The sequence below is a fragment of the Salmo trutta genome, chromosome 39, assembly GCF_901001165.1.
Source record: "Salmo trutta chromosome 39, fSalTru1.1, whole genome shotgun sequence".
Lineage (NCBI taxonomy): Eukaryota > Metazoa > Chordata > Actinopteri > Salmoniformes > Salmonidae > Salmo > Salmo trutta.
The window spans coordinates 20,900,849-20,924,292 of record NC_042995.1 but is presented as its reverse complement, the minus strand read 5'-3'; the positions used below and the strand labels follow the sequence as shown (position 1 = coordinate 20,924,292).

Here is a 23,444-nt window from a genome sequence, read left to right as displayed (position 1 = left end):
GAACACTTCACTTCTTGCTGCAGTTTCTCCGTCCCGATTCGAGTGCATCAAGTTCTATTGGCCAAGTCACAGGAGGGGGAGACAGACGGGGAAAATTCCTCGGTGGTGCTCAAATTTCGGCAGTCTAATTTTCCTCTCCTCCTTTGTCTCAGTCGGAACACTGCCGTCTCCCCTCTGCCTTTGGGTCATCACCCGCTAACATGGTACGTTTTCATAAATACTTTCTTCAGTTTTGCTATGTTTTGACTGTCAGGCTGTCACTGAAGCAACTGTATTATTTGTGTTCTCCGCAGATGTTTCGAAGTGTCCTTTTATGTCTACTCGTCGCAGTCGTTTGCTGTCATGCCGAGGTAAATGCTTTTTATTATTTAGGTTTAAAAAATATATACGCTCTAGAGGTCGATTCGTCTGTTGACAAACAAATGTTTTCCTTTTTTTTCAAAAGTTGACTTTGTAATTATTTGGCTACTGTACATAATCCAACAGTAACGTGCTTGTCTGATTGGTCAATTTAACTTGGGACAGTCTGATGCGTGTATGTTTTTATATTAAATAACTAAACACAGTCATTTTAAAGAAGACAAAGAGTTCAGAAAAAGAAGAGGCGGCGCCTTGCACATCTGTCCAGCTTCAAAGATGTAATGTCAACATTCACTAAACCAGTGCCTTTGAGTGCATGTTGTGTGTACATTATGTGCCAATTAAATAGCAGCCTATTCTAATTAGCTCCAAACCATCAGTATCTCTATGAATCGTCTTTATCATACAGACTTGATGTGTCATATATTTTGGAGAACTTTAGAAGATAATTAACGTGCTGTCTGTCTGCCATTTACATCAAGCAAATCCTGATCACTGCTGTTGAATGTACTTCCCTTCAGCATTGTTTTTTTGGGGGAGGGGGGTTGTTCACCCCTGTTTCCAGTAAACTATTTCTGTTTGGTTGCCATGCAGGAACAGTTGTTCACAGTTGTTTGTAGACCCTGCCACTTTGGTCATTGACCACCAGTGTAGCATTGCTGACATGTTGGTGGCTCTGGCTAGGTTTATGGCAGTTGTTAATTAACTGGTCTTGTGCTGTGGTGGCCAGAGAGGTGATTGATGGTCTCAGAGAAAATAGACCAATATAACAGACAATTGGGAAAGACAATGAGGATTTTTTTTGGTCGCACCACAACCATTGCAGTTAGGCAAACGTGCACACCCACACACACACATGCACAAACGTAGGCACGCACACACGCACACACACACACACACACACACATACATACATACAGACATACATACACTACCGGTCAAAAGTTTTAGAACACACACACATACACTACCGGTCAAAAGTTTTAGAACACCTACTCATTGAAGGGTTTTTCTTTATTTTTACTATTTTCTACAGTGTAGAATAATTGTGAAGACATCAAAACTATGAAATAACACATATGGAATCATTTAGTAACAAAAAAGTGTCAAACAAATATATTTTATATTTGAGATTCTTCAAATAGCCACCATTTGCCTTGATGACAGCTTTGCACACGCTTGGCATTCTCTCAACCAGCTTCACCTGGAATGCTTTTCCAACAGTCTTGAAGGAGTTCCCACATATGCTGAGCATTTGTTGGCTGCTTTTCCTTTACTCTGCGGACCGACTCATCACAAACTATCTGAATTTGGTTGAGGTTGGGGGATTGTGGAGGCCAGGGCATCTGATGCAGCACTCAATCACTGTCCTTCTTGGCAAAATAGCCCTTACACAGCCTGGAGGTGTTTTGGGTCATTGTCCTGTTGAAAAACAAATGATAGTCCCCCTGAGCCCAGACCAGATGGGATGGCGTATCGCTGCAGAATGCTGTGGTAGCCATGCTGGTTAAGTGTGCCTTGAATTCTAAATAAATCACAGACAGTGTCACCAGCAAAGCACCCCCACACTATAACACCTCCTCCTCCATGCTTTACGGTGGGAGATACATAGGCGGAGATCATCCGTTCATCCACACCTTGTCTCACAAAGACACTGCGGTTGGACCAAAAATCTCCAATTTGGATGCCAGACCAAAGGACAAATTTCCACCGGTCTAATGTCCATCCAGTCTCTTCTTATTATTGTTTTCCTTTAGTTGTGGTTTCTTTGCAGTAATTCAACCATGAAGGCCTGATTCACGCAGTCTCCTCTGAACAGTTGATGTTGGGATGTGTCTGTTACTTGAAATCTGTGAATCATTTATTTGGGCTGTAATTTCTGAGGCTGGTAACTAATGAACTCATCATTTGCAGAAGAGGTACGTCTGGGTCTTCCTTTCTTGTGGCGGTCCTCATGAGAGCCAGTTTCATCATAGCGCTTGATATTGACTGACCTTCATGTCTTAAAGTAATGATGGACTGTCATTTGTCTTTGCTTATTTGAGCTGTTCTTGCCATAATATGGACTTGGTCTTTTACCAAATAGGGCTATCTTCTGTCTACCTTGTCACAGCACAGCTGATTGGCTCAAATACATTAAGAAGGAAAGAAATTCCACAAATTAACTTTTAAAAAGGCACACCTGAAATTGAAATGCATTCCAGGTGACTACCTCATGAAGCTAGTTGAGAGAATGCCAAGAGTGTGCAAAGCCGTCATCAAGGCAAAGGGTGGCTGCTTTGAAGAATCTCAAATATATTTTGATTTGTTTAACACTTTTTTGGTTACTACATGGTTCCATATATGTTATTTCATAGTTTTGGTATTTTCCCTATTATACCACTTCAGAGCCATCCAAGAATGCCCTCAGTGGAAACATTTGTTTGCTCTCCGACACAGAGCAGCTTGTAAAGCTCATTAAGGGAAAGGTTGATTTTTTTCACTGTGTTCTATGTCAGTTTAAGGTTTTCCCCTCTCTTTCTTTCTCTTTTGTCTCTGCCTTTTTTCCCCCGCTCTCTCCCTGCCTGGCGTGTTTCCCATATTCATAGAGCGAGAGAAGGAGAGCGAGAGAAAGAAAGGGAGAGAGAGAGAGAAGGAAACAGAGAGAAAAATCTGCCGATTTCTAGCCCTATTAGGGGGGGCAATTAGTCTCAAAATGTGGTCTGGATGACTGAATCTGTAGCCTGGACGGCTGATAAGGAACACAGCACAAATGAGTGCATAACCGCCAACTGATAAACACCTTGTGGTGTAGAAAGGCTATTTACAGCAAGGTTGTCTTGTATTAACAGAATGGTCTGGAACTGTTTAGAACTGTTCATGGCAGTTCATACGTTTATTAAGTGTGCTAGCTTGGCCCTACTCAACAGTGTGTGATTGGAACAGTGCTCTGCTTAAGAATGTCTTGTCCTAGAGTGTCTCCTCCTCCTCTAAACATCTGTCAGCCATTAGCTCACCCTCTCCGCCTGCACAGAGCAACACAGGAACACGCCTGTTCTGCCATGACACCACTCAGCACCAGCCAAGACTAGCCAAGGAGAGAGGGGGATGAGTTATAGACAGAAAAAGAAGAGTTTGAGACAGGCGGGTGGAAGAAAGTGGGCAGGAGAGAGAGAGTGGGATGAAGAAGTGAGGAACAAGAGTGGGAGAGTGAGACATAGGCGATGAGAGTTAGTTGAGAGACTGGCCGGGTAGAGAGCGTGGGAGGACGGGGGGCGAGGAAGGGAGAAGAGGGGAGCTATACACAGTTAGGGGGAGAGGAGTTGAGTGGACAGAGCTTCCCAAGGATTTATGGGAGATGGTACAGTATATACAAGGCTTTTGGGTGAATGAGAGAAGCACTGTAACGGCATTCCATTCACCCAGCATGAGAACGAACTTGAAACAATAAGGCTATAGGCTGATTAGGCTGTTAGAGCCCGCCTTTTTGCTCATGACATCACCTTGGCTTTTATTGGTTCAAACAGCCGTTAGGAACGAGACGCTCTATCTAAACCAATCACTTTTAATACAGTGAATGAATTAATAAATGAATTTGTCAGAGACCATCAAAGAATGAATGAGAGCCTGTGGAATGCCTATTTATAACCTCTCCAAGATCTCATTAATGAAAGCTTTTAATACATAATGAATGATGCAAAATATCTACCAATATTCTAATTTAAACGCATGGAATTCTTTAAATGCTCATTTTAGAGCGACAGACAAATAAAGAGAATACGTTCTACAGTAGCAGCTAGGACACTGGAAATTCAGCCGCAAATTCCAAGAAGATCTGTGAAGAGAAATGGATAAGAAGGAGAATCAGAAAGGGCATTCTCAAGTAGAATTTGTATCGAAACTTTTTAAACACGGGCCGAGTTGTCAGTGCTCAGGTTGAATGTGTGAGTGGAGGAAAATGCTGTGAGTTCTTGGGTTAGAAAGCTGGCCTTTTTGGATGCGAACCGAGGCGTGAGAGAGCCTATGAGGAATTCACTGCCTCCCCTTAACGCCCTCCTAGCTCTGTAAAGCTTAATGTGAAACGCGTGTTGTTTTGTCAGAGCAAGACGCTCTGACGAAATGTTCAGGGAATCCATGCTTTTATTTATTTATACAAGCATACTGCTTGTTGGGCGCACAAAATGAAAGTAGAATAAAACTCATTGCCAGCTTTAGAAACAACAGGGATTCATTACATAATGAAAGATATATGCGTCGAGTCAATTCACTTTGTCAGGTACCATTTTAGTGGGGTATAGTGACTATTATTAGTACCTATTGACCTATCTGATGCCCGAGTCAGGCTCTAAAACTGAGAGGTTAACAAGTCACACTTGTCAGAGAATCACTTTGTGCAAGCGCCTTCTAATCCCGCCTCTCGTAAGTAGTGGACACAAAACCTGTGGTTAAGCAGCTGCTTCTTCTTGGAGAAGTCTCGTGAAGACTGATATGGAGTTTACAAAGGTTCACTCCCACCTGGGCCACCTCAGGCCAGATGTCCTCTTACAAGCCAGGGCCACACATGGTCACCTCCTCTGTGATCAGAGCCCTTGTGCGTGCATGTGTATTAGGGCTGGGACCTCTCAATCCGATATCATCACGATATGTATTGCGATTCTCACGATTCTGTATGTATTGCAATTCGATGCTGTGGTTTTATTGCGATTTGGTGTTTCAAAACATATTGCTCACCATCTGCTGCAGACAAGAGACAGCCATGATAAAATGAGTTTTGATCAGTCATGGAAATAAAAGTGCGAAAACAAATGGGCTCCCTATTTAGAAAGAAAATGGAGAACAAGCTATGAAGGAACGTTTTGGCGCAGCTACAGAAAACTAGCGCAAAAATAATATTGCAATGTTGTTAAAACGATTCGATATGATATATGTAATTGTATGTTTTTTTTCCCCCATCACTAATGTGTATGTGCGCTCATGCATGGGTGAGAGCATTCCAGTGTGTGAGGGCATTTGTTTGTTTGTGTGTGTGTTCGTTCGTTTGGCGTGTGTGTGTGTGTGTGTGTGTGTGTGTGTGTGTGTGTGTGTGTGTGTGTGTGTGTGTGTGTGTGTGTGTATAGGCTAAGCAGCAGGAGCTGGGCTGTGCAAGTGTTAAATGGGTCAGCATAGCTGGAGCGAGCAGTCGTGGCCCTGGAAGTCAGAGGGTTTGTCTGGGTGAGCAGTCCCCCGAATCAGGCCTTTGACCTGGGCAGGAATGCCTGGTATGTGGGGTGAGCTCTCTCATTTGGGCCTAACCTGGGAGATTGACGATAGTAGAGGGAAAGAATGCTGTTCACTTTAGACACACTTATTAAGGCACGACTTAACTGATTGTTATTGATTTGTGTGTGTAGTTTATACTAGAATCATGATGCTATGTAGGTGGATCAGGCAAGTTTGAAGTTGTTCTGCAGTTACATGTAGTTCTGTACTGTGTTGAACGTAATTGCTGGAAAAAGTACCCAATTGTCATACTTGAGTAAAAGTAAAGATACCTTAATAAATTACTCAAGTAAAAGTGAAAGTCACCCAGTAAAATACTACTTGATTAAAAGTCTAAAAGTATTGGGTTTTAAATATACTTAAGTAACACAAGTAAATGTAATTGCTAAAATATACTTACGTATCAAAATTAAAAGTCTAAATTATTTAAAGTTCCTTATATTATGCAAACCAGACGGCACAATTTCTTTTTTTTTACATTATTTTGGCTACGACTTCCAGACTCTTGTAGAATTTATGCCAAGGCTTTGAAGCTGTTCTGACTCGTGGTCGTCCACCGCCCTATTAAGGTACTAAGTTGGTGCCTCCTTTATTTTGGCAGTTACCTGTACATTCTCTCAGCAGGGAGACAAGAGGCCCTTCTTTGCTGTTTGTCCTTCTGTTTAGATATATAATGCCCCCTTCCTCAATAGCCACAGACACAGCCTTACATGAGACAGGGCTACGGTACAAAAACAACATTTCCTCTACCTCCATCTCGATTATTTTGTTGTCTGCTTGCAAAGGACTAATGTGACTCATATGTTCAGTACACTGTGGGCCTAGTGATTTGGGTCTTTGTGAGTTATGAAGTATAGACATTACACGCGCTTCTCTCCTGGAAGGCACTTTAGAATGAAAGAGTATAATCAGTATAATATAGAGTACAATCAGCCTCTACAGCCTTTTTACTGGCTTTCAAAGAGAAATAGGACATTGGAAATTACATTTTATGTAAAGCCTTTTGAAGCTTTGATGACAAAGGATCTTGAAGTTACACCTAGGGTGTGACTTTGGTTTGTCATTGAACGGTATCTTTCCATTACTCATCCAAAGTAGTCCACACACACACACACACACACACACACACACACACACACACACACACACACACACACACACACACACACACACACACACACACACACACACAACAGAAAGGAGAGAGTATTTTCTTCCAATATGACATCTTCATGACCTAAATACAGTAATAGTTTATTATAACTCAAACCTTAACATTGTTGTTTTTTTTGTCGTGTGTGACCTCTCCTTGTTTTAGAAAATATTTATTTGCCAAGTAGGACGATGAAAGTGACACTTCCTTTGTTTGAATCGAAGGAAACCCCGTTTGTTTGTTTTTGGGACTAGGTCTGTTTCTTGTCTACAACTGGGCGCTGGAAGGTTTCTCCAAAGTGATCACTCTCTGTTGTGTAGAATTGTGTACTCATTGTGTTTGCTCACAGTCCGTCCACACTCACTTCCTGTGTTTGAGTCCTATGGGTATCTAGTAACTAGTGTTGCTGGTATGAACCTCACAGAAACTCAGTGTTGGCCTTATAGTTCATTCTCTCTGTAAAATACCATTATCCAATATATATCCAATAAATGGACCTTTGGTTGTCTGGCAATAGTCATTAGTCATAGTTTAGTGTAAGTCGTGGTCATCCCCACTACAGTACATCCCAAGTGATAACTCAATCATGGAGTTTTAGTCTTGGCACTGGTTTGAATATTTACCACCGTTGGAGAACACAGTTTCTCTCCTCACCCTGTGGAGGGACCAGACCCATGTTTGCTGTCTGTCTCCCAGTTAAAGTAATCACTGTTCCCTGTGTGTTCTTTCCTGCCTGGCCTCTTCTAGGCCTCTCCCTCCAAATGACTCAAAGTGGCTGTGAAATAAAGAGCAGAAACAGATATTATCCCTGTGTAGCCATTTTAGCATCTTCCCCTGAGGCCCCTCCGAAGGTGCTGGTGGAGCCAGAAGGTTTTTATTGTGAAAGCCATGTAGGCAGTGTTGTGTAGAATTGTGTACCCGTTATGTTTCGCTCACAGTCCATTCACACTCACTTCCTCAGTTTGAGCCATATGGGCAAAGATGGTGGATAAATGAAGATCAGGGCGTTTACCATTGGGGCAAAACTTGTCAGTCTCCCATAGACACCAATGCAATAGCAGCTGGGTCTGGTCTAGTTAGTTCAGTGACTTTCATTGAACCAGAAAAAAACCAGGAAGAAAACAGCGATTGGGGTGTCTGCTTCCTTTTCCGTCTCTGCTGTGGGTCTCCAGTGGCTCTCTGGATACACCAGAGAGGAAGAGGTGAGACGAGAGCATTTACTCTGCCCAAAATCTGTCCACGAAAGTAATACCAAGAAGTGAGGGATTTTGGTATGTAGGTCAATGAGAGAGTGTCGAATTTGGGGTTAACCGGAGTTAAGTTATACTCAGATAAGTAGGTCATTTGGAAACGAGGTTACTTGGATAACAGATGGAAGGCTCTCTCCCCAACTGATCGGTTCTTGTAACCCTATTAATACCATTATTGGTTTGGTATGCCCCTGACTTACAGCTTTCTTTTTTCAGTGTCTTGACTTTGCCCTATAAAACAAGTTAGGATTGGATGGAAGACTCACAGGTTGGACATGCTCCCAAATTCCTCATCTTGGCTCTGCAGGGGAATGTTTGCACCCTCGTTTCCCTGATGTGTCTTTCTTCTTGTTGTCTCCCACTCACGCTATCCATCTCCCTCTGGACACACAGAGAGAGGTCAGTCCAGACCAGACGCTCCAGCTGAGAATGCAAATCTCTGTGTGTGTGTTCAAGTGTGTGTTCAAGTGTGTACCGCTCCTCTGTTAGACAGCTCGAAGATGGAAGTCTTTTTTTATCATCAGCTCTTGGCCTGTGGACCGACCCTGCCATAAATCTTCACGGGGACTAATGAAAATAACACGCCTGAGGCAGGAGGTCTCGACCTGACCTGCATATCATACAGTGTGTGTGTGTGTGTGTGTCTGCGCACGAGAGCGTGCACTTACTGTACGTGCCAGTGCGTGTGCATGTGTGTGTCAGGCCTAGGTTCAAATAGTATTCAAAATCATTTCAAATGTTGGGCTTGCCTGGCTCAATGGAACCGATAGAATCAAAAAACTGCAAACCCTCTTGATTGATTAGCTTATGTATAAAAGAGTGCTTATGTCTCTATAAGGAGGGATATATAGAGAGAGAGATTACACAAGGCTGTTGGTCACTTGTCACTTTTTTGAGTGCATATCTTTTTGTCTGTGAAAATCTCAAAACACATGCTAGCCAAGCAGTGACATACCAGCAGATAGTTCTGATTGTTTCTCATCATTTCCTGGAATACTTATGTAGGGCTGTGTGGCCGGGCAGGAAGAGTAGCTGTGGCTGTGTGGACCCTAATGGGGATCCTAATAAAATACCCCAAAATATCAATGGTGAGAGGTCAGGGGTCACTAGGCTCAGGCAGCTAGTGCTCTCTGACCCCCCGTCATGCCATCTGTGACACCAGGCTGCAGTCTGTACACGGTCACCCATTGGAACCCCCTCATATATGCATAGAAAATATAATATCATATTGGTGCCATGCAGATTCCAACTTGAAGGTATGGTATTGTGGTATACTGGAAGAATAGAGGGTCCCCCATTCACCATCCTGACCCACTACTCTTTTGTGGTGGAAGTTAGACCTCTTGGCTTCATAGCAGGCTTGTTCTTTCTCTGTTTACTTCATCTCTGGGCTGTTCAAAGGACCACCAAATGTTGGATTCCCGTAGATTGATATCTGTTTCCCTGAATGGAAGGCCCTTTCTGGACAATTCTGTGTTGTGTCACTCACTGTCTTCCATTTGTTTGGAGGAATTTCCTGTTGTCTTCGTAATAGCAGAGCCTTCTGGAAAAGAGTTGACCTGTAAAGGAATAAATCCCTGTCAAATTAACATTCCTCTACCTGTGTGTGTGTGTGTTTTGGGGGGGTTTACTATCCTTGTGGGGACTAGAAGTCCTCAAAAGGATCGTAAAACAAGGAAAATACAGACAAGTGGGGACATTTCGCAGGCTATTTAGGTTTAAGGGTAGGTTTATAATTAGTTAGGGTAAGGGTTAGGAGTTAGCGAAAATAGGATTTTGAACAGGAATCAATTGTTTGGTCCCCGCAAGGATAGTAAAACAAATGTGTGTGTGTGTGTGTATATATATAGTGTATGTGTGTGTGGGGGGGGGGGGGGGGTTTGTGTTCTTCAGTCACCTGGACACTCCATGACACACTGGTCCAGTGTCTGTCTGTCTACCATCTGCCCTATAAAAGTGCTGGTGTCCTTTGTCTGACTGTGTTGGCTGAGAGAACTTGTGTCGATATGCGTGTGTGAGGGCATTTGCTGAAACATTGTTATGCTAAAGTCACTGTGGCTTAGCGGCCCTCGCTGTGAATGAAAGGTCACAGGTCAAAGGGCTGTTCAGACGTCCATCTGCAACTGGGGGTCTGGATAGCAATCTGGAGGATTTAGATAGCAGACAAGGGCAACACACTTTTCTCTCTTTCTCTCTCTCTCTCTCTCTCTCTCTCTCTCAGTGTGCATGTGTTTGTGTTTGAGTGTAAAAACTCTATATATATTGAAATGACATGTAGTGTTTCTTAAAATGTAACATATATCAAGACATCTGAAACAGAATGTAATGGTATACACATTAGAAAACCTACCGCCAGGAAGTGAAGGGCATGTCGCCATCTAGTGACAGCCTTCATGAAAGCATGCATACTGTCTGTCTGTCTGTCTGTCTGTCTGTCTGTCTGTCTGTCTGTCTGTCTGTCTGTCTGTCTGTCTGTCTGTCTGTCTGTCTGTCTGTCTGTCTGTCTGTCTGTCTGTCTGTCTGTCTGTCTGTCTGTCAAGCCAGTGAGTAAAATGTGGTCACAAATACAATGTTATCTGACTCAAGCCAAGTAGACCAGGTTCCAGTAAAATCACAAAAGTTTTCTGAATCTAACATTACTCAAGAATTGTATAATAATGCATGTTTCTCAAATAAACCTAAAATTACTGCAACCCGGTCAAATGTTATACCTGTACATCTAGCAATTTTAGTCAACACTAGATGGCGCTGGCCACCTTCGAGTAGGACCCTTCCCTATTACTTATTACTGTTAATTCTTACGCATTTCCTTAGTTTCCTTGTATCTTTGTGAATAATGTAGATTAGAAGAATGCATGTAAGAAGTGGAATGTCATCTCGATTTCTTTGCAGGAGGAGATGTTCATTTGTATCTATATAGATGTCCATACATCATCACACAAGTAGAAGGCATCAGATGTATAATCTCCCATGTCTTCTGTATCTCTGCCTGTAGGAGGGGAAGAGCAAGTCCAGGGTGTGTGCCAATGTATTCTGTGGGGCTGGCAGGGAGTGTGCTGTGACAGAGAAAGGGGAACCTTCCTGCCTGTGCATCGAGGTGAGTCAGCCTATACACACACGCAGGCATTCATGCACTCGCGCACAAACACACACACATATGCACATGCACACACATACACACACACTGTACGCACATGCATGCATGCATTCTCACACACACACACATTCCTGGCAAAGACCAAATGTCTCACTGCACAGATTGAAAATGGGTGTGCTCTCTCTCTCTCTGTCTTCAGCAATGTAAACCTCACAAGCGCTCTGTGTGTGGCAGTAATGGTAAGACGTACCGCAACCACTGTGAGCTCCACCGCGACGCCTGTCTGACCGGCCTCAATATCCAGGTGTACCACGATGGACACTGTGAAGGTAGGGGACCCTGAGAAGAATCCCCAGGTTGTCTAAGGCATAGAAATATATTACTAGAATGGACAAAGCCCCTCAGACTATACACATTTCAGTGAAACACATACGTACAGTTGTGGCCAAAGGTTTTGAGAATGACACAAATATTAATTTTCACAAAGTCTGCTGCCTCAGTTTGTATGATGGCAATTTGCATATACTCCAGAATGTTATGAAGAGTGATCAGAGGAATTGCAATTAATTGCAAAGTCCCTCTTTGCCATGCAAATGAACTGAATCCCCAAAAAACATTTCCACTGCATTTCAGCCCTGCCACAAATGGACCAGCTGATATCATGTCAGTGATTCTCTCGTTAACACAGGTGTGAGTGTTGACGAGGACAAAGCTGGAGTTCACTCTGTCATGCTGATTGAGTTCGAATAACAGACTGGAAGCTTCAAAAGGAAGGTGGTGATTGGAATCATTGTTCTTCCTCTGTCAAATATGGTTACCTGCAAGGAAACACGTGCCGTCATCATTGCTTTGCACAAAAAGGGCTTCACAGGCAAGGATATTGCTGCCAGTAAGATTGCACCTAAATCAACCATTTATCAGATCATCAAGAACTTCAAGGAGAGCAGTTCAATTGTTGTGAAGAAGGCTTCAGGGCATCCAAGAAAGTCCAGCAAGCACCAGGACCGTCTCCTAAAGTTGATTCAGCTGTGGGATCGGGGCACCAGCAGTACAGAGCTTGCTCAGGAATGGCAGCAGGCAGGTGTGAGTGCATCTGCACGCACAGTGAGGCGAAGACTTTTGGAGGATGGCCTGGTGTCAAGAAGGGCAGCAAAGAAGCCACTTCTCTCCAGGAAAAACAACAGGGGCAGACTGATATTCTGCAAAAGGTACAGGGATTGGACTGCTGAGGACTGGGGTAAAGTCATTTTCTCTGATGAATCCCCTTTCCGATTGTTTGGGGCATCTGGAAAAAAGCTTGTCCGGAGAAGACAAGATAAGTGCTACCATCAGTCCTGTGTCATGCCAACAGTAAAGCATCCTGAGACCATTCATGTGTGGGGTTGCTTCTCAGCCAAGGGAATGGGCTCACTCACAATTTTGCCTAAGAACACAGCCATGAATAAAGAATGGTACCAACGCATCCTCCGAGAGCAACTTCTCCCAACCATCCAGGAACAGTTTGGTGACGAACAATGCCTTTTCCAGCATGATGGAGCACCTTGCCATAAGGCAGAAGTGATAACTAAGTGGCTCGGGGAACAAAACATCGATATTTTGGGTCCATGGCCAGGAAACTCCCCAGACCATAATCCCATTGAGAACTTGTGGTCAATCCTCAAGAGGCGGGTGGACAAACAGAAACCCACAAATTCTGACAAACTCCAAGCATTGATTATGCAAGAATGGGCTGCCATGAGTCAGGATGTGGCCCAGAAGTTACTTGACAGCATGTCAGGGTGGATTGCAGAGGTCTTGAAAAAGAAGGGTCAACACTGCAAATATTGACTCTGCATCAACTTCATGTAATTGTCAATAAAAGCCTTTGACACTTATGAAATGCTTGTAATTATACTTCAGTATTCCATAGTAACATCTGAGAAAAATATCTAAAGACACTGAGGCGGCAGACTTTGTGAAAATTAATATTTGTGTCATTCTCAAAACTTTTGGCCACGACTGTCTTCCCTGTGGCTCAGTTGGTAGAGCATGGTGTTTGCAACGCCAGGGTTGTGGGTTCAATTCCCACGGGGGGCCAGTACAAAAAAAATAAAAAGAATGCATGAAATGAATGCACTCACAAGTGTAAGTCGCTCTGGATAAGAGCGTCTGCTAAATGACTAAAATGTAAATGTAAATGACTGTACACTCAATATGACTGCTGGTCTTCCCATCACAGAGCATTGCCTTGAATAGGAAAGTCTGTGCTGGGGATTTTATTTCTGTGTTCCAACGAACAATCTGCAATAAAGAGGAGATTAAGCAAAGTGTTTGCAGTTGTTTTGATTGTGTTATGATTTCTTTCAGAGAAAAAGACAGACAAAGCTGTTGCTGCTAGCCCAAGTAAGTATACTGCTCAAGGTCATGAGGCCCATTGTCTCAGAGAGGTTAATGAATAATGAATTAATAATAGCCATATGTTCATTTTATACTCTCCTTGCATGCACTGTAGAAGATACACTGTTGGATATTCCTTTACACTATCACACAACAGCTATACGCTCAAGGGAAACACACACACACACACACACAAACAAACAGCAGTACTCTCACATACTTAGTTCCAGTAAAAACCCACTGTAAATATGAGCGAGTCTGTATAATCATTCAGCTGTCTGCATACTGACCCTCTCTCCCTCTCTGCCTGTGTAGTCGTGTGCTACCTGGCGAACAGGAACGAGTTGCGCAGCCGGGTCATCCAGTGGCTGCAGAATGAGGTGGTCCCTGATGGCTGGTTCGCCAAGGGTTCCAACTTCTCCAACATCCTGCTCAAGTACTTCAAGGTAGGTCGGACTTGTGCTCGTTTGTGGGGTTGGGTGGGTGGGTAGGTGTGGGTGTGTGTGGTTGTGGTTGTGTGCCCAGGGTGTCTGGTTGTGGGCCCAGTGTGTGTGTGTGTGTGTGTGTGTGTGTGTGTGTGTGTGTGTGTGTGTGTGTGTGTGTGTGTGTGTGGAGAGGTAATGATACTTTCGTAGTTTAACTACTGCTGTAGAATAATGGAAAACTGCAAGGAAAAGTACCGAACTGCTCACATTATTTAAAGTGGAATGGAGTTGTATTTATTTCTGGTCCTGTACTTCTAGAAAGTCCTCCTCTGTCCTCATCTTAATAAAACGGCTAAGATTACAATCCGTTAGCATGTATGGACTACTTAATGACTCTGTAAGCAGCAGAATAATACATTTCACTTGCAGCAGCTCCACGGAGACAGAATCAGTTGAAAATTCACAGAGTTCTCCCCCTCTGTCAGTTAGTTATCTTGTTTGTTCTGTGGGCCAAGCTACACAACATGGAAAAGGCCCCACAGCAAGAACAGACCGTTTAACGTTCTTCCCACTGCCCAGCACTTGAACACTTAACAGCAGTTATGCAACAGCTCTCCTGCTCTGGCCCCCCCAAAAAGTCAAGATCCTCTCCGCCCGCGTGCCTGTGTGGTTAACACTTCTCACAGAAAGCCCATAGAGCTCTGATGGTCGTCTCCGCCATTTCTTTTCATACTCAATCAAATTATAAAAATGAATGAATGAATATTCCTACAGGACTATGACAATGGAGACTCCCAGCTGGATTCCACTGAGTTCCTTAAGTTCCTCCAGCACAACGAAACAGCCATCAACATTACCTCATATGCTGACGAGGAGAACAACCGCCTGCTCAGGTGAGCCCCAACCACTGGCCCAGAGTCAGTAGCGCACAGCTGTCACTCATCACAGACCAGCTCAGGTGAGCCCCAACCACTGGCCCAGGGTCAGTTGCGCACAGCTGTCACTCATCACAAACCAGCTCAGGTGAGCCCCAACCACTGGCCCAGGGTCAGTGGCGCACAGCTGTCACTCATCACAGACCAACTCAGGTGAGCCCCAACCCCTGGCCCAGGGTCAGTGGCGCACAGCTGTCACTCATCACAGACCAGCTCAGGTGAGCCCCAACCACTGGCCCAGGGTCAGTGGCGCACAGCTGTCACTCATCACAGACCAGCTCAGGTGAGCCCCAACCACTGGCCCAGGGTCAGTAGCGCACAGCTGTCACTCATCACAGACCAGCTCAGGTGAGCCCCAACCACTGGCCCAGGGTCAGTAGCGCACAGCTGTCACTCATCACAGACCAGCTCAGGTGAGCCCCAACCACTGGCCCAGGGTCAGTAGCGCACAGCTGTCAATCATGACAGGTATAATGGATTCTAAAGGCATTGATAATGCATTGTAAGTCATGAGCAAGCATGACCCGATTATAATGTCTTATAATCATGTCATAATGATCCTGACTAAGTACCAGACGTTTTGAGTCCGTATACATTTTTATATCAGTAAGTGTTACTTACTGATATTTGCTGAGTGCAGTGCATTCACTTCAAGTAGTAGCAACATAATGATTGTTTATCTCTCAACATAATTGGTATCTCGGTAATGTGGATTTCTGTATTGAATAAGAATACTTACTTAAAAGACTAATGACTGTACCTGGCAATCATTTGTTTTCAATTGCTGCTTGAAGAGAAGAGAAGCTATCTCCACCAACTCATTATCATATTAAAAATGGGGCTCAGCACTTAATGAGCTCCCTAAGCAAATTAGCAGGGTTTTAATTTCCAGCGCCAAATCAGGAACTTAACTTCAAAATAAGTTAAATAGCCATTTACCTGGGACTAACACTAATTGAATTCAATACATGGAGTCCATGGAGCAATTGAAAGCAATGGAAAGGCAATGATGAAGCTACTGCTTGCACTGCTAATAAGTATTTGATTGAGTTCTTTCAGTGAATCGGTTATTGCCATATTTATTTATAAAAAACTACCGTATACAGAAGCAATGGCAACCTGTATAATACATCAATATATGCTAATCACATTCTGTGGGATTCAGTTGTTCAGTTCTTGCCCTTATCAAAGTTTTCTAACTCTGGTGTTGAACTGTTCAGTGGTTAGTGTCTAATCACCCTGCTGCACCTTTGCAGCCATGTGTGCTGTAGAGTACTACAGTTGTGACTGTATGGAATAATCAAATAATGTAATTGATAAGACTAGGATGAGGGATGTAGATGTGTTATATCACAGTTGTTTACATGGTCACCTCGAGACAGGGTGTACAGGGGCAGGGGGATGGGCCATTTGGGGGGGGCTGAAAGTGCTGTTTTGGCAGTTCTGTAATGGTGAGGCGGCTTGTTTTGATGGGAAGTGGTGGTGGGTGTGGGTGGCAATGGGGCTGGGGCTCAGTGGCACCACACTGGCTGTCCCGTGGGACCATACCCCTCTCCCATGCATCATGGGTCTGGGAGCGGGCGCAGAGAGCGACACGGGGATTTGGGCAGTATCAACTCTCATTCATGTGTGGAATCTTCCTCCCAATTTGTGTCGGCTGGCTATCTGGGGTCATCTGTGAGATAGACTAGAGTTAAGGGGAAACTGGACTGGCATTAGCCTGATCCCAGATCTGTTTGTGCTGTCTTGCCAACTCCTTTGGTCATTGTCATTTTAATGTATTAGTTTCAAAAGACGGCAAAAACAAAATAGAGGCATGGTTTGGTTTAGGCGTGGTTTGGTGTAGTCCCAGTCTAAGAAACATTGAGGAACATTTACAGTGCATTCGGAAAGTAGTCAGACCCCTTCCCTTTTTCCACATTTTGTTATGTTACAACCTTATTCTAAAATTGATTAAATTCATTTTTTCCCTCATCAATCTACACATAATGACAAAGCAAAAACAGGTTTTAAAAAATGTTTGCAAATATATTAGAAATTAAAAAACAGAAATACCTTTGAACGGGGTATGGTAGGAGGTGCCAGGCACACCGGTTTGTGTCAAGAACTGCAACGCTGCTGGGTTTTTCAACGCTCATCAGTTTCCCGTGTGTATCAAGAATGGTCCACCACCCAAAGGACATCCAGCCAACTTGACACAACTGTGGGAAGCATTGGAGTCAACATGGGCCAGCAACCATGTGGAATGCATTTGACACCTTGTTGAGTCTATTCCCCGACGAATTGAGGCTGTTCTGAGGGCAAAAGGGGCTGGGGTGCAACTCAATAATGCTTTGTCAACTCAGTGTATATACATTAGCTCTTGTGAAATGGTAGTAACAGTAGTCTGTTTTACTGTATTTCCCTCCTGTGTCTTATTGGTCCTATTGTTCATGACCCCACCTCTCCTGTTGGCGTCTAGGAGCCTGTGTGTGGATGCCCTCATCAAGCTCTCAGATGAGAACACGGACTGGAAGTTGAGCTTCGATGAGTTCCTAAACTGCTTCAAGCCTGGCTTCAACCCACCAGAGAGAAGTAAGACTTACACCATATACAGTATCTTCCTGTTACAGTGGGGGGGGGGAAGTATTTGATCCCCTGCTGATTTTGTACGTTTGCCCACTGACAAAGAAAGGATCAGTCTATAATTTTAATGGTAGGTTTATTTGAACAGTGAGAGACAGAATAACAACAAAAATATCCAGAAAAACGCATGTCAGAAATGTTATAAATTGATTTGCATTTGAATGAGGGATATAAGTATTTGACCCCCTCTCAATCAGAAAGATTTCTGGCTCCCAGGTGTCTTTTATACAGGGAGCGAGCTGAGATTAGGAGCACACTCTTAAAGGGAGTGCTCCTAATCTCAGCTTGTTACCTGTAAAAAAGACACCTGTCCACAGAAGCAATCAATCAGATTCCAAACTCTCCACCATGGCCAAGACCAAAGAGCTCTCCAAGGATGTCAGGGACAAGATTGTAGACTTACACACGGCTGGAATGGGCTAAAAGACCATCGCCAAGCAGCTTGGTGAGAAGGTGACAACATTTGGTGCGATTATTCGCAAATGGAAGAAACACAAAAGAACTGTCAATATCCCTCGGCCTGGGGCTCCATGCAAGATCTCACCTCGTGGAGTTGCAATGATCATGAGAACGGTAAGGAATCAGCCCAGAACTACACGGGAGGATCTTGTCAATGACCTCAAGGCAGCTGGGACCATAGTCACCAAGAAAACAATTGGTAACACACTACGCCGTGAAGGACTGAAATCCTGCAGCGCCCGCAAGGTCCCCCTGCTCAAGAATACATATATATGCCCGTCTGAAGTTTGCCAATGAACATCTGAATGACTCAGAGGACAACTGGGTGAAAGTGTTGTGGTCAGATGAGACCAAAATGGAGCTCTTTGACATCAACTCAACTCGCCGTGTTTGGAGGAGGAGGAATGCTGCCTATGACCCCAAGAACACCATCCCCACCGTCAAACATGGAGGTGGAAACATGCTTTGGGGGTGTTTTTCTGCTAAGGGGACAGGACAACTTCACCGCATCAAAGGGACGATGGACGGGGCCATGTACTGTCAAATCTTGGGTGAGAACCTCCTTCCCTCAGCCAGGGCATTGAAAATGGGTCGTGGACGGGTATTCCAGCATGACAATGACCCAAAACACACGGCCAAGGCAACAAAGGAGTGGCTCAAGAAGAAGCACATTAAGGTCCTGGAGTAGCCTAGCCAGTCTCCAGACTTTAATCCCATAGAAAATCTGTGGAGGGAGCTGAAGTTTTCGAGTTGCCAAACGTCAGCCTCGAAACCTTAGTGACTTGGAGAAGATCTGCAAAGAGGAGTGGGACAAAATCCCTCCTGAGATGTGTGCAAACCCGGTGGCCAACTACAAGAAACGTCTGACCTCTGTGATTGCCAACAAGGGTTTTGCCACCAAGTACTAAGTCATGTTTTGCAGAGGGGTCAAATACTTATTTCCCTCATTAAAATGCAAATCATTTTATAACATTTTTGGCATGTGTTTTTCTGGATTTTTTTGTTGTTGTTATTCTGTCTCTCACTGTTCAAATAAACCTAATATTAAAATTATAGACTGATCATTTCTTTGTAAGTGGGCAAACGTACAAAATCAGCAGGGGATCAAATACTTTTTCCCCCCACTGTATGTTTTTTTATGTCCCATGTTCAATCCCTACGTTTTTTTAAATGTGATTTGATTATTAGACCATTTTAAAAACACATTAAAAAAAGGCACGTTCATAAATGAAATACTGTTACCAAAGAAAATATACATGGAGATGTCCAGAAACTGCTTCTCCAATAAAGATCCCCGATTACGCTTGTAGGCGATGTCATGGCAACGTTAGCCATCTAAGGTTATGCGCAGAAACACGTCATCGGGTCTATAGGTTGGGCCTATAGATTGAATGTCACGCCTGCTCCCGCTCTCAGGCTGCCCTGCATTACGCACTCCTGCCACCATCATTACGCACACCTGCTTCCCTCGTCACGTGTCTCAGCGATCATTTGGACTCGCCTGGACTCAATCACCTGCTCTCATTACCTCCCCTATATCTGTCTGTTCACCAGCTCTGTTCCCCGCTTCAGCATATTGTCGTCATGTCGTTTTGTTCCCCCCGTTCTGACACTGTTCCTGTCCTGTTCCACGTCCGTTCATTAAATTGTTAGGTTCTAATTTTCAGAGTAAAAACTCTACGGACACTATGAAAGCTTAACCAAGTTTATTCTTCCCAGAGGATCAATACAGCTGCATCAGCTGCATCAGTATTCACACAAGCACTGATATTTAACTATGCGGAGCCTCCTACACATCTGAACAGCCAATGCATCTCTGTTGCTAGACAGAACTTTGGTGATATCTGTTCTTCCTCACTTCATCTGACCTGGCCTCTGCCCCAAAGTGATCACTCCTCTCCAACTCACGGCTGTTATGGTGACTGGTACCAGACTGTGTTTCTTCTCCTCCCAGAGGATCCCTCCCATAGGATCCCTGATGGCTAACAATAACATGTCCTGACATAATGTAAACGTTATACATTACCCTCTTTTCCTCAGTGACATGAATAAGTATATTTCATATTCTCAGAACTCAACAAAATGTTAAACTCCCTGTACCTGCTTCTCGTCACCAGCATCGGTTCTTACATTTAAAGAACATTTACAAATAAGGAAGAATTTTCACTTCTCCTACTGATTTCCCAAAACCCGGTCTGGTACGTTGAGACTGCTTCGCAAGGCGCTCCCGAAAATATTGGCCACTTTGATCTCTGGGTTTGAAAACTCTGTGCTGTTGCTGATCAACATGCAATTTCCTGTGATATCCATTGACTTCCTGTTATCCACTTCCTGCTTCCTGTAGAGTGTGCCCTGGAGGATGAGACCTATGAGGACGGGGCAGAGACTCAGGTGGAGTGTAACCGCTGTGTCTGTGCCTGTGGGAACTGGGTCTGCACAGCTGTGACCTGCGAAGGTGAGACTAGCTGTCTTACTCCTGCCCTTATAGTAGGCCCTTACTTCTCTGGGTCATAGTGTGAGGGGATTGTGCGCTAAGATTAATTATGTTCTTTCTCTCTCCCTCTCTCTATTTATGTCTGTCTCTTCCCTCGCTTTATCTCTCTCTTTCTCTCTCTCTTTTTCTCTCTCTCTCTATTTATCCCTCCCTCCCTGCAGGCACAGATAAGGTGCCTGCTGTGGAGAAGACTGAAGGTGCTGACCAGGAGATGACAGAGGAGGAGTGGACACGGCGAGTGACTGAGCTCAACAAACATCAGGTTAGTCTGGAACCATGAATAGCACATTATGTTTCACTGCTTCTTGTTAAAGGGGCAATCTGCAGTTGCTACATCCATTTTTGGACTTATAAATAATGATATGTACCCATTGATTCTTAAAGAGTATAATTTGTAAATGCCCCATGATCTTAGTTCAACTCTCACACTCCATCCGAACCCAAAATGTAAGCTTGTTTAACTCCAATGTTTGTAATCAAAGTAAATGTAAACAACATTGTATAGCCTCAAAACATGGTTAAACTATAATTCTGATATAATGGATGGTCAGTCCTTACATCCATAGCTCTGTCTATGAATTTGAGAATGGTTACAGTACATTTCTCCAGCCCATCCCTCAGCTTTTAATCAAAACACTTAAGAAGTGTTATTGTTTCAATTGTGGATTGCCCCTTTAAGTAACAGTATAGGTCAATGAGGCTGTGTGCTTATACAATACACACACCTGTACTTAGAACTTTATGAGTCAATTACTGTAATAATCAGAGCCTATATTTGGAATAGTTTACATGCCCATGCGTCTAGGTATGTCTCACTTTTTGGCTGCGTCTTTACTGTACATCAGACCTGGGTTTTGCTTTCTTTTTAATACTAGGCACATTTGATTGAGCCTGCCTGGGGTGTTAGATGGGCGGGGTTTGCACATATGGGACTATTCCATTGGTTCCATTGTGTCAGGCAAGCTCAATCAAGAGCAGCTAATGTATTTTAAACGATATGAACCCATGCTGTATACACTGTGTGTATCATAAGGGTACTTGTACTACAGTAGCCAAGAATCTTGTTCCTTTAACTCCTGTTAGGAAACTGTGGAGAAGATGAAAGTGAGCACTAAGGACATTTGAGAGAGAGAGAGAGAGAGAGAGAGAGAGAGAGAGAGAGAGAGAGCCCTCTTTCAGTCCCACCATCAACAATCACTATCTGGCTGAAGCTTTGGAGCTTGTACTGTTGCTAAAGAAATGCATCACTATTGTTTTTATATTTTAAAATGTTAATTATTATGATTTTTTGAAATTGTACCAATGTCTATTATAATATTATTGTGTAGAGGGGAGACTAGTTGAATTGTGTGTACTGCACCTACAAACACAGTAATGTTATCCTATTTGAGTAACACTCCGAAGCCTTGGTAAGAATCCCTGTCACCTAGTGGTGGGTTAGTATTTGTATTCATTTTAGTTCATTTGTTGTTTTTGTTTTCTGTCAGTCAAATTAGCTCATCTGTAGAAAAGAGAAGAGTGTGTGAACTGGACATATAAAGAAAGCACAAGTTGTAAGAACTACTTTTAGAAGAAAATGACTTCACAGGTGCCACGTCACATATCCAACCACATCACAGAGGATTGAGATAAGCAATTCAGCGAGAAAGCATAATCAGATGCACTGACCTCACAGGGTGCTCTTCCAGACACCTGGGTATTTTATAGGGCCAGTAAATCACATGAAGGATGAACACATGGCTGAGTTGTAAATGTACCTGAATACCATTGTAAATCCATCAACAGTGTGATTACACTTGCCTGGCAGTGTTACTACTCATATCATATCTGTAATATATACAGTAAAACCCATTGGCCCATAACATCTGATGGTGCCAGGGTTCAATCTGTTAGGAAAAGGGAAATTAAGAAAGTCCGCATTCAGTCTTAGACAAGAACATGTATTCCATCTCTAGTTTCTGATCTATGCACCAACAATATGACAAGAATCTATGATTAGATGTGTGCAGGGTTTTTTCTTTTTTCAAGGTAAAGTGATGATGTTAGGGTTCAATCTGTAGGCTGCATGTCTACACTGATGAGGTAATGTTGTCCATCTGTTTACAAATGGCTTTTCTATCATGGGGTTGTAGAGTTATTACTCCATAAAATGAATGTAATGCCAAAGCACTAGCCTTAGTACTGATTTGGATTGTGAAGTGAAACTGAAGAATTCAGCATGGGTCCAGGCTACCAAAACACATAGATGGTGCTTGTTTGAATCACTGTAGTGACAGTACTGTATTGCTAGGAGAGTTTGTGATAACGCTTGTGTCTCCTTCTCAAACCCAGCAATAAAGTTGATCAATTCTAGAATGTTCGGGGGGACATATTTCAAGGATGCTGCCGATGTGAACGAACTAGAAAAATATGTTGATGTCGTGGATGAAATGTAATTGTGGATTTGTAATGAACAGGATACTAGTACTTGATAACACAAGTACTTCAGTGCTATGTGTCCCTCTTACTAACATACACAATTGTGTGGTCCGTCTGAGACACACATCGTCTGTGCATGCTTTGCCAACAGTACTGCGATTCATTTGATCGTTGACGTTTCTTTTGGAAGCTGATGCACGTCGGTCTCTCAGGATATAGGCGCTTTGATTGGATGACTTTGTTCGGGCACAAGGATTGGGAAAAACTGCCAAAACAACCTCTACAAAACATTTCAGATGGCATGAAACCAAAGTTCAAACGCAAGATACCTGAAGTACAGTATGTGGCAGCAACGTTTAGAAAGTAAATGCCTTACATTTTCACTAAGACCTAGAGGATGTCTGTCACTATGAAACCAGGCCAAATGTATGGTCTAATTGAAGTTAGTAGCCTGTGTTCCTTTTGTTTGTTATGTGTTATTGTCTCACTTTTAGAATAATACCTGTTACAGGTGACTTTTAATGAAACATTTACTCCCTGTTGATTATTAAGACTACTGTATTGTCAACCAGGTATGCAAGCTTTATACATGTCAATAAATACATTTAACAGAC

At 43.4% G+C, this 23,444-nt stretch overlaps 1 protein-coding gene across 2 annotated transcripts; it reads left to right on the top strand.

Annotated features, from left to right (window-relative positions):
• The first annotated feature begins 55 nt into the window (after positions 1 to 55).
• LOC115179810 (follistatin-related protein 1) lies at positions 56 to 23,444 on the top strand. 2 transcript variants are annotated; one of them, XM_029741606.1, is made up of 11 exons: positions 56 to 203; positions 294 to 350; positions 10,997 to 11,098; positions 11,298 to 11,427; positions 13,445 to 13,480; positions 13,790 to 13,920; positions 14,674 to 14,792; positions 17,296 to 17,408; positions 20,263 to 20,373; positions 20,580 to 20,674; positions 21,496 to 23,444. In XM_029741606.1, the coding sequence occupies exons 1-11, from the start codon at positions 201 to 203 to the stop codon at positions 21,535 to 21,537; spliced, it is 939 nt and encodes a 312-aa protein (XP_029597466.1). In that variant the 5' UTR covers positions 56 to 200; the 3' UTR covers positions 21,538 to 23,444. The 2 variants fall into 2 exon arrangements, with proteins under 2 accessions (XP_029597466.1, XP_029597465.1); XM_029741605.1 differs by having other exon boundaries at positions 59 to 203; positions 20,574 to 20,674.

What these genes read in the sequence shown, in the direction of transcription:
- LOC115179810 (XM_029741605.1), top strand. An exon ending in GAGAACAACCGCCTGCTCAG is followed by an intron (nt 14,793 to 17,295) that starts GTGAGCCCCAAC and finishes GTTGGCGTCTAG; the next exon opens with GAGCCTGTGTGTGGATGCCC. An exon ending in CACAGCTGTGACCTGCGAAG is followed by an intron (nt 20,374 to 20,573) that starts GTGAGACTAGCT and finishes CCCTCCCTGCAG; the next exon opens with GCACAGATAAGGTGCCTGCT.